The sequence below is a fragment of the Erithacus rubecula genome (genome assembly GCF_903797595.1).
Source record: "Erithacus rubecula genome assembly, contig: scaffold_584_arrow_ctg1, whole genome shotgun sequence".
Lineage (NCBI taxonomy): Eukaryota > Metazoa > Chordata > Aves > Passeriformes > Muscicapidae > Erithacus > Erithacus rubecula.
In genome coordinates, this window is record NW_027635754.1 from 20298 (window position 1) to 33245 (window position 12948).

Genomic DNA, 12948 nt, shown 5'->3' on the forward strand with positions numbered 1-12948 from the left:
TTTTCTGTAAAAGACTTAACATACACATAATCTCCAGGTTGTATGTCATGTACTGGGCCATCTAGTTCTCTGCTCCGAGCTCCAGCCACATGCTTCTCAATTTCTCTGAGTTGTTTGTTCAGGGCCACCACATATCTGTGTAGGGTTTCTTCCCCTACTTGGGACAGTTCCCTGTTGTACCCCATATGGCATTCCATAGAGAATCTCAAAAGGACTCAGTTTCTCTTTTGCCCTCAGTTTAGTCTGAATCCTTGACAGTGTTAATGGAAGAGCCTGGGGCCAAGGTAATTGAGCTTCTTGTCCTAATCTTGCAATTTGCTGTTTAATCAAATGATTCACTTTTTCTACCTGGCCACTTGACTGAGGGTGATAGGGGGTGTGAAGTTCCAATCTATACCAAACAGGTGGCTAATTCGCTTTGAAATGAAATGAAATGTGGCCCTCTGTCTGAGGATAGTGTGGCTGGAACTCCAAAGCATGGTATCATTTCTTGTAACAGTACTTTGGTGACCTCTCGTGCTTTGGCAGTTCTGGTAGGAAAGGCTTCTGGCCACCCTGAGAAGGTGTCTATTAACACCAATAAGTATCAGTACACCCCTTTCCTTGGAAGTGAGCTTCCCCATCCCTGTCCTTTGGGATTTTCAAATTCAGACCACATCAAGCCTTGAACCACTTGGTGTGGGGCTGTTTCTTACAGATTGGGCTGCTGAATTGCTGAGGTCTCTTCCAACTCAGCTCTCTGATGATCCTGGGACAATGCTGATCCCTGTTTTAGATAAAAGCACATATTTTTGGGACAGGAGACCTCCAGGGCTGTACAAGACCTGCAGCTTGTGGGGTGATTAGCTCCATCATTTGAGTACTTTTAAGAAATGTCAAAGTTTTCCTACTGCAAGAGAGCAGGAATTACCTGCAATTGTACAGTGCCAGAAGAAGAAATATTGATCTTTCCCTCTGTTTGTGTCACCAATATTCAGGTTTTTCATGTCCTTCTTCATTCATGAGTTTCCACCTCTCCTATTTAAATGGCCATGTCTATGGACATCTCTTAACTAGACCAGCTGGATCTATGGCCTTCCCATTGCTCCCAGATTTCCTCCTCTACCTCCACTCTGGGCATTCCAATGCCTCTCAATTGAGTATGTTCCCACTTTGAGCTTCAGGGAGTTGCCCCGTCTTTCAGAACTTTAAATAACTCATTAGTCAACATCTTAATTGCACTTATGTCTTTTACAATTACCTTTGTCTATATCTAAATACATTGCTGTATGGATATCCCTTGTGGATAAGTGGGCACATCAGATGCTGCTGGGTCATCTCATATGGCTGAGAGAAGAGTTTTGATGCTTTTAAAATTATATGATATTTACAATTTTTTATGTTGGCCATGAAGAGAAACTTTTCTGTGCCTTTTAGTCTCACCAGTTCCTGACCCCAAAGAACCAAAACTAAAACATTGCTGAGGTCCCTTCCAGACTCAGCTCCCTGATGATACCAGGATGGTGCTACTCCCAATTTTGGAATGGGCTGGAGCAGATGTTTATAGGACAGGAGCCCTGGGGCTGTAGGGGACCTGACACTTGCAAAGGGCATGAGCACAACTCATTAGCTGGGTTACTTGAGTACTTTAAGAAATGTCAAAGGTTTCCCACCAGGAGAGAACAGAAACTTCCTGGAAGTGTACTGAGGCAGGAGAAGAAACATTGCCCTTCACCTCTACCATGTGTTACCATTATATGTTCCCCTCTGTGTTACCATTATACTGTCTATTGTTTCATGTCCCTCTTCATTTGGGTGTTTCCACCTCTCCTGTTTAAATGGCCATGTCTAAGGACATCTCTTCACTAGACCAGCTGGCTCTATGGCCTTCCCATTCTTCCCAGATTTCCTCTTCCAGTTCTTCTCTAATCATTCCATATCAGTCAACATCTTAATTGTGTTCATATCTATCACAGAATCACACTTTCTAATGTCTTTGTTTAAAACTATTCCTGTAATGAAATCCCTTGTGCATGGTTATGCTCACGTTTCTGGCAGTAGCTCTGTTTCTGGCCACCTGCAACCCAAATTGCTTTTTCTCCTAAATTCTTAAGAATAGAAAATTAGATATATTATAAAAGAAATTATTTACTGAATGGCCTTAATCTTAACAGACAAGAGACCTTAAATGGACTTCTTTCTACATAGAATAAATAAAAGAAATACAGATGCATAAAAAACACAGTGCACAATGAAGATTCCTATATTACAGCTAGTGAAGAAATAGCAGAGATCAGGAGTCAATGTCACTTGCCACCAAAATGATGATGGAGTACACATGGAGCCCTTTCACTCAACTTCCAGAAAAGTAACCACAAAAATGCATCCAGACTTGGGGGATAAGCCCTACCTGTTTGCAGAGACTATGCAGAAGACTTCTGCTTTGTGAGAGTTTTGTGCAACATTTATAGTTTGTAAAATGAATGTGTGTCACTCAGGAATTCAAGGCTTATCTCCCTTCAGTCTGCTCTTGAGGCAAGATGTTCATGGTCAGCTGGGAATTCCACCTCCCTGGAACCAGAGAGAACTCAGGACAGGACAGATGTCCAGCCTGGGTTATCTCAGCAATTCCTGAGAGGGGGAAGATGCCCTGAGTTATGGCCCAGCTGATGGACAGAACAGATGAGCTCTGCTGGGCCATAGGGGAAGTCCTGCTGCAGGAACCTCATGGAACCAAGGGTGCGTTGTGACATTGTGATGCCTCATGGAACCAAGGAGACCATGGTGACACCAATGAACCTCATGGAACCAAGGGTCCATTGTGACAGATCAAGGCCTCACGGAACCAATAAGAGCATTGTGACACCATGGGGCCCCATGGAATCAAATTTCCATTGTGACAATTCAGAACCTCATGGAACAAAGGGGCCTTTGTGACACTGCAGGGCCTCAGGGAACCAAGGAGTGCAAAGGTCTCAAACATTGCTTGCAGGGTTCTGTCTTGGGGATAAGGAATTTCCTTGGTGGTACCTTGAGCCTGTTTGCAGTGGCGAACCTCAAAAATTTTGGATTGCTTCAAAAAAAATTAAAACCCCCTCTTTGTCTGAGTGTTGTCAGTTCTCAGAAAGTCAGTGTGGAAAGGAAAAAGTAAAGAACCTTTGAAAGCTGAAGCACCTAGAGGCATTGAGCCCCACTGAGTGTTGTTACTGAGAAAGGCTCTCAAGAGACTAATTAAAGCAGATAACTGGAGGCCATGATTGCACAAAGCTCTCAGAGACTTCAAGGCAAAAGCAAAACCCAAAGTCCTTTGAAAAACCTGCAGTCCCTGGGAGCATGAAGGAGTCCCCAGGGCCATTCCTGACCAAGGCTCCCCTGGGACTGGTCCCAGCAGATCCCTGAGGCCACTGGGATGTGGGGGGGATGCTGAGGGCAGGACAAGGGGTGACAGTGCCCAGCCTTGCTGGGGCTGTGCCAGGAGGCCCCAGTGCCTCAGGACAAGGTGCTTCCTCCAAGCCCTTGGTGGCACAGACCCTGCTGTGCCCCAGGGCACCAAGACTTGGCTTCTCTTTGTCCCCACCTGTCATCTCTGCCTCCAGTTTCCAGCTCTACCTGGAACCTGGGGACACTTTCTCAGTTGTGTCCCTCAGAGGGACCCACTAAAACTTTAAGAAATATTGGGAGTTTGATTCTGCATGAATTCTTGAGAGGTTTCCTAACAAACCATGGCTCTGCCTTGATTTCCCTCTGGTCTGGTGCAGTTCATTGCGAGGTTTTCCTATTCCAATTGTGGAGAAATATTTCAAAGAGCTTTTGAGAAATACACATTCTAATTTTAAAGGGTGTATTTTATTGTTGTTCTCTTTAGAGTAGAGGTGATTGCAGCATCTAGTGATTGATACTAACCCTGGTTCTCTCCTCAGGAGATCTGGCCTGCTCAGAGAAGCTGTGCCTTGAGGTCTGACCCAGTGTGGACAACCTTGCTCCACATTCCCCAACCCCATCCTGTCTGTCCTCCCTCACCTGGGACCTGCTTTGCTTGGAAGACCAGCTTCACTTAGGCAGAGGGATGTGTCTCTTTTCTTATTTTTGGTGCAATCTAAAACTCTTAGTTTTCCCCATGGAAAACAGACACACTCCTCAGGTGTGTGCCAGCCCAAGGTGTCACCAAGGAGGTTCAGGCCGAGGATCGGTGTTCGGGGTTGGTGCCTGGAGTTGGCACCATCTTTCCTTTCTGCCTCAAACTCCCGTCATGCCCCGAGGCCCCATAGAGCCCCATTGGAGCCGGGACTACCATTCCCATCATGCCCCACACTCCACAGAACCCCGGAATCCCCCCATATGTCCCATAAGTATCCCCAGACCCACAAGGATCCTTAAGTGCTCCTTCAACTCCCATTTGGAAATCCCTAAAAGCCTCCACAGATCCCCTGAATGCTCCCAACACCATAAATGCCTCTTACAGCAACTTCCGCAAATTGATCTTCTCTCATCCCCGTGAGCTCAGAGCAGCTCAGAACCCAATGACTCGCCTAAAATTCCTGCCACACCCCGCACCCTAAAGGGCCTGGTTCGAGCTCCCCAAGCTCCTCCAAAGTGCTCCCAAACCACATATTTTCCACTTGGAGGACTTGAAGTTGCGGCTCAGATGCAAAGGTGTCCTCCAAGTGCCCTCCTGGACCCCCAAACGAAATATCTGAGCCACTTCCGGGACTACAGCTCCCAGCAGGCTTCACGGTTCCGTAGAGTGCTGGTTGAGCTGAGACTTCATCTCCCATCATGCCTCGCGCCCCACCAGCAGACATGGCAGCTGAGCCTCGGGCTCCCATGATGCTCCACGGTGCCATCAAACTGTATTATACCCGTGCCTACAACTCCCATGATCCCCCGCGCCCCAGAGAGCCCCGTTAGAGCCCCAAGTGCCCATCCAAACTTCCAAGGGCCCAAGATTCCCCTCCCTGATCTCAAGGGCATCCCTGGACCCTCATGTGCTACTCTGAAGCCCAGACCTTCCCCCAGGATCCCTAAGTTCTCTCTTAGATCCCACTCGATGCCCTCAAGAGCCCTCCGGTCTCTCAGACTCCTTCTAAGTTCTTTCCCCAGACCCAAAACTGCTCAAAATGTGCCTCAGAAATGTCTCCCTGAACCCCGAAGTGCCCACCTTGACCCTGTCTGAGAAAAATAAGATAATAAAGATTACAAAATAACTGCAGATATTATGAATTATCTTAGAAGGAGAAATTAGTAACAAATAGAGCTTATTTAATTAATTAAGGGAATTGTGTAATTTAGAATGAATGACCAATAATTTTTTTTATTGCTGATAATGCATAGAATTTTAATATAAAAAATAAAAAATTAGGTTTTAAAACTATAGAATACTAATATTATAAATAAGAAGAATATAACTGTAATTTTAATATTTAACAACATTTTAATTGAAAGATAAATTTATAAGATATTTTGATATTATGAGTTGTCAGTCCCAGGTGAGAGATATCATGACATGGTGAGGCTGGGGGTGAGGAACAGGTTGTCCAAACAGGGTCACCATGCAAGAGGCTCTTTCTTCCATGTGCCCAGACCTCCTAAGAAAACATTCAGCATCAAGATAATTTGAGAAATTCTGCTATCAGTTTCTCTCTGCACTGAAAAGTAGAAAAATATTCCCCCAAGGTAAATAAAGTCAAGAGATGCACTTTGAAATCTTCCACTTCAACAGAGCTCCAAACTGACTCCAAGCAGCTGCACAAGCCCTGGAGACTTGATAACAATTGAAAGAAGACAACTCCCGGTGGCTTGCTTTATTTTTATGACTCTTAGGGTGGATTTGGGGCTGAGTCCAGGAGCCACATGCACAGAGAGGAGGTTGAAGAAGCTGCTCAAGGAGTCAGAAGCAAAATTCCAAATCCCTTGGAGCATCAGTGGCCCCACTGAGGGCAGGGACTGCCAAAGGCTCCCCAGGGACTGGTGAGAGCAGATCCTTGAGGGCAGGACTGCAGGAGCCAAAGGCTGTGAGCAGGAACTGCAATGCTGAGCAAGGCCTGGGCTGGTTGGAGGCAGCAGAAAGGCCAAGAGCTGAGCCCAGGACTGGCCCAGCAGGGCCTGTCCCTCACGGGTGGCTCGGGGCTGTTCCTGGGGCACTGGGATGGGAGGGGCAGCAAGGACAAATGGCATCACCCTGCAAGCCCTGCCAGCCTGCTCAGGGAGGGCCGAGGCAGCAGCAAAGTGCAGACCCTGCAAGGAAAGTTCCTCCTGTGGGGCTCCAGAGGCGCTGCCCAGCCCAGGGCACAAAGGCCTGGGTGCCTCTGGCCCTGCCAGCCCTGCCCAGCCCTTGGCCATCTCTCCTGCAGCCTGTGCCCCTGTGCGTGCTGCTCCTCTGCCCTGGCCGGCTGCACACGCCCATCTCTCTGTCCCCCCAGCATTTCTCAGCTCAGCATTGCTGTGCCCTCCCTGGGCTCCCTGCAGCCAGCGCTGCCGGCTCCTGGCACACAGAGCCATGGCATGGCCCAGCCTCAGCTGGGACACCTCGGCCACCAACATTCTGCCCTGGCAGGGACTGTGCTGCTTCCTCATCTCCAGGATGAATCTTCCAGGCTGCTCTTGGGAGAGGTTTCCTTCTCTTTCCACTTCCAAGGAAAGCTCTGTGTCCTTCTGTTCACAAACAGAGAAGGGCTGGTGGATGATGTGGTGATCAGAGTCTATTTGGGTATAGTTATCATGAAATAATTAAGATTTTAAACATCCTGTGAAAGAAGGTGGGCCATCAACAAACTTTCTAACACTGGAGTTACAGAGAGCAGACTTCAACCTATTCAGGATGCAGATTTGGGGTGTACAAATCAGGTACTGATTGTTTTTGAGGGAAACAGTCCTTAAAACAAAGGATTCCAAAAAGGATGGATATTCTTAAAGAAATGAATCTAAAAGAAGCAGAAGCAGCCTGTACCAGTGTCCCAGAAGATGAGTCAGTGAGGAAAACAACTGGCCTGGCTGGACATGGAGCTTTTTTCAGGAACTCAGGAAAAAAGGAAGGTGCATCAACTTTAGACAAAGGGGCAAGAAAGTCAAGAAGTGTTTAAGGATGCTGTCAGGTCATGAAGAAAGAAAATGAGGTGAAAGCTCAATTAGGACTTAAGCTGGCAGTTCTGTGTAGGATAACAAAAATTGTTTTATCCATACATTAATGGCAAAAGGAGGGAAAAGGAGAACCTTGATTCCTTACTGGGGGAGGGAAGGGGGGGGGGGAATATGTTTACCAAAGATAAGGAAAAGGCTGAGGTACTTAACTCCTTCTTGGCCTAAGTTTTCAAAATAATACAAGTTGTCCTCAGGACAAGTGTTCTCCTGAGCTGGTAGATGGGGCGGGGAGCAGAACAGACCCCTGTAATCCAGGGAGAAATAACAGGGGACCTGCTGAGCCACTCAGATGCTCACAGGTGTCTCTACAACCAGATGGGATCCATATTGGGGGGATTATGGAACTGTTGGATGAGGTTCCCAAGCTGCTCTCCATCATTTACCATCAGTCCTGGTTCACCAGGGAGGTCCCAGAGGACTGCAGGGACCAATGTGAGCCCATCCCAAAGAAGAGCTGCAAGGAGGATCTGGGGAACTCCAGGCCTGTCAGCCTGACCTCGGTGCCCAGCAAGGTGATGGAACAGATCACCTTGAGTGCCATCACAGGGCACCTACAGGATGGCTGAGGGATCAGAGCCAGCCAGCGTGGATTTCAGTATCTGCATTTATGATCTGGATGAGGGCATTGAGTGCACCATCAGCATATTTACAGATGACACCAAGCTGGGTGTGAGTGTTCTAGAGGTTAGGAAGCTCTGCAGAGGGTCCTGGACAGGCTGCATCCAGGGATTAAGTCCATCAATTTGAGGTTTAACAAATGCTGGGTCCTGCACTTTGGCCACAACAACCCCTGCAGTGCTACAGGCTGGGAACAGAGTGGCTGTACAGTGGCCAGGAAGAAAGGGAGCTGGGGGTACTGATGGACAGCAGGCTGGACATGAACCAGCAGTGTGCCCAGGTGGCCAAGAAGGCAAATGACTCCTGGCTTGCATCAGGAATGGTGTGGCCAGCAGGACAAGGCAGTGATTCTTCCACTGTGCTAGGCACTGGTTGAGCAGCACCTCAAGTGCTGTGTCCAGTTCTGTGTCCCCCAATTTAGGAAGGACATGGAGGGGCTGGAGCATGTGCAGAGAAGGGCAACAAGGCTGGTGAGGGGTCTGGAACACAAGTCCTGTGAGGAGTAGCTGGGATCTGGGGTTGTTTATCCTGGAGAGAAGTAGACTCAGATGTTACCTTATCACTCTCTACAGCTTCCTGAACCGTGGTTTTAGTCAGGTGGAGGTTGGTCTCTTTCACCAGGCAGCAACAGAATGAGGGGACGCAGTCTTAAGCTCCACCAAGGAAAATATACGTTGGATATTAGGAAAAATGTTTTTTACAGGAAATGTGGCAAAATTATGGAATGGTCTCTCGAGGGCTTGGTGGAGACACCATCCCTGTATGTTTAAGAAAAGACTAGGTATGGCAATTGGTGCCATATGGAGGTGTCAGGCAGGAGTAGGACTTGATCTTGAAGTTCTCTTCCAGCCTAGTGATTCTGTGATTCTGTGAATTCATAGAGTCTTTCAGCTGAAGTCTCTGTCCCTGCCCTTTTCCTAGGTCTCTGTTGCAGATGGAAGCTGCTGGTGCCATTCTCACCTTTAACCCCTAATTTGAATGGAGACAGATGTTCTTGGGTGTGTTAATCAGGCATTGATCAATGTTTATGTGGAATTTTTGTATCCTCATGGCACTAAGGAGACTCTTGTGGCACTGTGGAAACTCATGGAACCAAAAAGCCACTGAGACATTGGGGCAGGATGGTACCAAGGAGATCATTTGGATACTGCAGATCCAAGGACACTGTGGTGGCTCCATGGAAACTCATGGGATCATGGGCACTGTGAATCAGCAGGGCCTTGTGGAAGCCAAGGAGTGAATTGTGACTGTACCAAACCTCATGGAACCAAAGAGCCATTGTGGAACTTCAGAGCCTTGTGGACCAAGGGGACCACAGTGACACTGTGAGGGTCCATGGAACCAAGTGGTCATGGTGACACTGGAGCCTCATTGACCAATGGTGCATTGTGACACTGCAGGGCAGTATGGAATCATGGAGACAACTGTGACATTACACAGTGTCATGGCAGCAAGGGGCCATTGTGACACTGTGGGGCCTCATGGAGCCAAGGAACAGTTGTGGTACCATGGAAATTGTGGTAACTTTGTCACCATGGAACCAAGGAGACCATTGTTACACTACATGGCACCATGGAACTAAAGATTCATGTGACAGTGTGGGATGAATGGAACCAAGGGGCCATTGTGACACTGTGAGGCCTCATGGATCCAAGGAGAGCATTGTGACACTGGACATAATGGAATTGTTGCAAATGATACAATTTTTAGGTTCAGGACAAGGTGTCTCCTTAGAGCCCTTGTGGCACAGACCTTGCTGTGCTCCAGTGCACCAAGACTTGGCTTCTCCTGGGCACTGCCAGCCCTGCCAGGGCCCTTGGCATGTCCAGCACAGCTTGTCCTGTGCTGTCCCACAGCTGCTGCTATGTCCCTGCAGGCTGCACACTCCCATCTCACTGCCCCTGCCTCTGCCCTGCCACTGCCAGCCCTGCCCTGACCTCTGCCACCCTCACCCTGTGTTCCTTGGGACACACACACACATGCACTGAGCTCATCCTCCTCCTCCTGGGTGCTTCTCCTGCCACAGCACTACCCTGGGAGGGTTCATTCCTCACAGGAGCTGATGTGTTTGTACTGGTGCATTTTATGGCTCTACTCTGCCTATCTGTCGATTCTGTCTTCAAAGAGCTCTCCAAGGAATGGATTCATTGAATTTTGGAGTAACAGAGGTGGGAAGAGCCTCCTGAGCCCCCTTGGCCTGGGTGTGGCTGGGATAGAGTTCCCTTTGCCCAGAGCAGCTCCTGTCCTGCTGTGCTTGGCTGTTGGAGCTGGAGTGGGTTTGGTCCCAGCCCAAGGCTTTGGCTGTTCCTGAGCAGGGCTGGCCCCACATGAGGCATCTCTGCAACCCCTAAACCAATGGCCTGGGGAGGGGCAAGTGTTCTTGGGGACACAGGGATGGGACAGCTGGGATGGACTGACCCAAGGGATCTTCCATTCCGTGGGATGTCCTGATCAGCAGGGACATGAGGGGGACAAGAGGGTCTCTGGACATTCTCTATTAATATATTTGTCTTCCAGAGCAACCATTATGTGTGGTGAATTCTTGTCGCTCCATGGTTTTCCTTTCTTCTACATTTGGCCCTTGCTTTTCAATCCCCCAAACAATAATCTCTCTTTATGGTGACCCACAACAGTTCACCTTATTTTCTCCGGTTTTCTGTGTAAGGAGGGACAGTGACAGAGACACTCTGTTGTCACTGGATGCCCATAGGGATTTAACCACAGCCAAATTGCCCAACTCTGCTCTTATGGGCACCCCCAGCAATGCCAGGGCTCTGTCAGATGCCCACCCCTGAGCTGGGCTCACGCCCTGCTCACAGCCCCAGAGGTGTCCAGGGACATGAGTTCTTCCCTGACACACACACAGACAGTTCATTGCAGCAGGGCAGGGGCTCCCTGGGCTCTGCTGCCACTGCCAGAGCCTGGCAGGGACCTCAGCCCTGTGGGTGTCACCCTGCCCTGCCCCTGCCCAAGGTGCCCCACGGCCAGAGGGATGGACATAGGAGCTCTGGGCACAGGAGCTCATCCCAGCCCTTCATCCAGGGGTTCCCAGGGGAAGTTACTCTCTGGAAACTCCAGCACCAGCTGAAGGTGTTTGTGCTCACTGAGTTTATGTCCCTTACACACACAGGATGTTCAGGGCTGTGGAATGTCTCTGCACTGGAAACACAGACTCCTTACCTGGTCACTTGATGTCCCTCCAGGCAGGGAAGAACAAACTCTGTGACCTGGGGTGAGAGGTACTGACGGAAGCAGGGCTGGCTTTGCAAGAGGAGTGCTGGGACAGCCACATCTTGCCACAACACTGCCACACTTTGGCTGGTCACTGATGTTCTCCTCTCCAGGGGTCTGTGTTGGGAACATCCTTGAGAGCAAACTGGGAAGGAGATTGAAGGTTTCATGCCCTGCACTGGGGAGATGCCCTTGCATGATGGAAATGCTGTTGCAGAGCCCAGCTCTGTCCCAGCAGTGGCCACGGCCTGTCCCTGCCTGCAGCCCCTGCACAGTCACACAGCAGGATTGAAACTGAGCTAAAAGAGCCCTGAGGCCTTAAACCAACACAGGGGCTCTGAAGGGGAGTGTGGAACTGAAGGAAGGGGAGGTTATAGAGCAGAAGCCCTGGAGCTGCCTGGCAGTGAGGAGCATTGTGGTTCCCTTTTCACCCCAGCTCTGCACAGAGGCACCAACTCTGCAGCTCCAGAGAAGCCAAGGAGGAAAGATGTCAGGCAAAGACAGCAATACCAAGTTTTTTATTTTGTGTAAGCACATACGTAGTACAATTCCAGGATTATATACTCTATGGTTCACACTAGGAATGCAAATACTGAATTAAAAATGGTAAAGATAAAGATTTTCTTGTGAAAAAATTCTAAAATGTGTCATACATGCACCAGAAAAAAAAAAAAAAACCAACCAAAACCAAAAAAACAGGATATAGAGTGGGGATTAATGAGTAATATTATAAAAGCGATACAGGAGAATGAGAGTTTATTTTTTCTGAGAAGCATTCATGACGATTTTCCTCAAGCCATCCTTGAGCTCCTGGTTCCTCAGGCTGTAGATGAGAGGGTTCAGGGCTGGAGGCACCACCGAGTACAGAACTGAGAGTGACAGATCCAGGGACGGGGAGGAGATGGAGGGGGGCTTAAGGTAGGAAAATGTGCCAGTGCTGACAAACAAGGAGACCACGGCCAGGTGAGGGAGGCAGGTGGAAAAGGCTTTGTGCCGTCCCTGCGCAGAGGGGATCCTCAGCACAGCCCTGAAGATCTGCACATAGGAGAAAGCAATGAACACAAAACAACCAAATACTAAACAGCCAGAAACAGCAAGAAGCCCAAGTTCCCTGAAGTGGGAGTGTGCGCAAGAGAGCTTGAGGATGTGTGGGATTTCACAGAAGAACTGGCCCAGGACATTGCCCTGGCACAGGGGCAGAGAAAATGTATTGACTGTGTGCAGCAGTGAATAGAGAAAGCCACTGGCCCAGGCAGCTGCTGCCATGTGGGCACAAGCTCTGCTACCCAGGAGGGTCCCGTAGTGCAGGGGTTTGCAGATGGACACGTAGCGGTCGTAACACATGATGGTCAGGAGAAAATACTCTGCTGAAATGAAAAACACAAAGAAAAAGAGCTGAGCAACACATCCTGAGTAGGAGATGTTCCTGGTGTCCCAGAGGGAATTGTGCATGGCTTTGGGGACAGTGGTGCAGATGCAGCCCAGGTCAGTGAGGGCCAGGTTGAGCAGGAAGAAGAACATGGGGGTGTGCAGGTGGTGGCCGCAGGCTACGGCGCTGATGATGAGGCCGTTGGCCAGGAGGGCAGCCAGGGAGATGCCCAGGAAGAGGCAGAAGTGCAGGAGCTGCAGCTGCCTCGTGTCTGCCAGTGCCAGCAGGAGGAAGTGGCTGATGGAGCTGCTATTGGACATTTCTGCCATATGGGCATGGTGGACCACTGAGAGAAGACATGACAAGCTGGAAAAGATTTTCTTGAGTTAATTCTGTGCAATTATATTATTAATCCTCGCAAAACTACTTCTCTTCCTGTGGAGAAACTTCAGTAATTTATTTTTTTTTAATATCCATTTTGCACTGCTGAATTACTGCCTCTTCTTCAGCATTGCTCTTAGCCTGAACACTGGGGAGTCTAGAGGGAAAACAGAGCTCCTGGGCCCCATTACAGTCAGACCTGCTGGTGCCACACAGCTGCCCTGTGCTCATTA

The 12948-nt window shown here is 49.0% G+C and overlaps 1 protein-coding gene across 1 annotated transcript; it reads right to left on the bottom strand.

Annotated features, from left to right (window-relative positions):
• Positions 1-11721: 11721 nt before the first annotated feature.
• Positions 11722-12654, bottom strand: LOC306816437 (olfactory receptor 14J1-like; the record flags this gene model as incomplete). Its single annotated transcript, XM_079332882.1, has 1 exon — positions 11722-12654. The coding sequence occupies one exon, from the start codon at positions 12652-12654 to the stop codon at positions 11722-11724; it is 933 nt and encodes a 310-aa protein (XP_079189008.1).
• Positions 12655-12948: the final 294 nt, after the last annotated feature.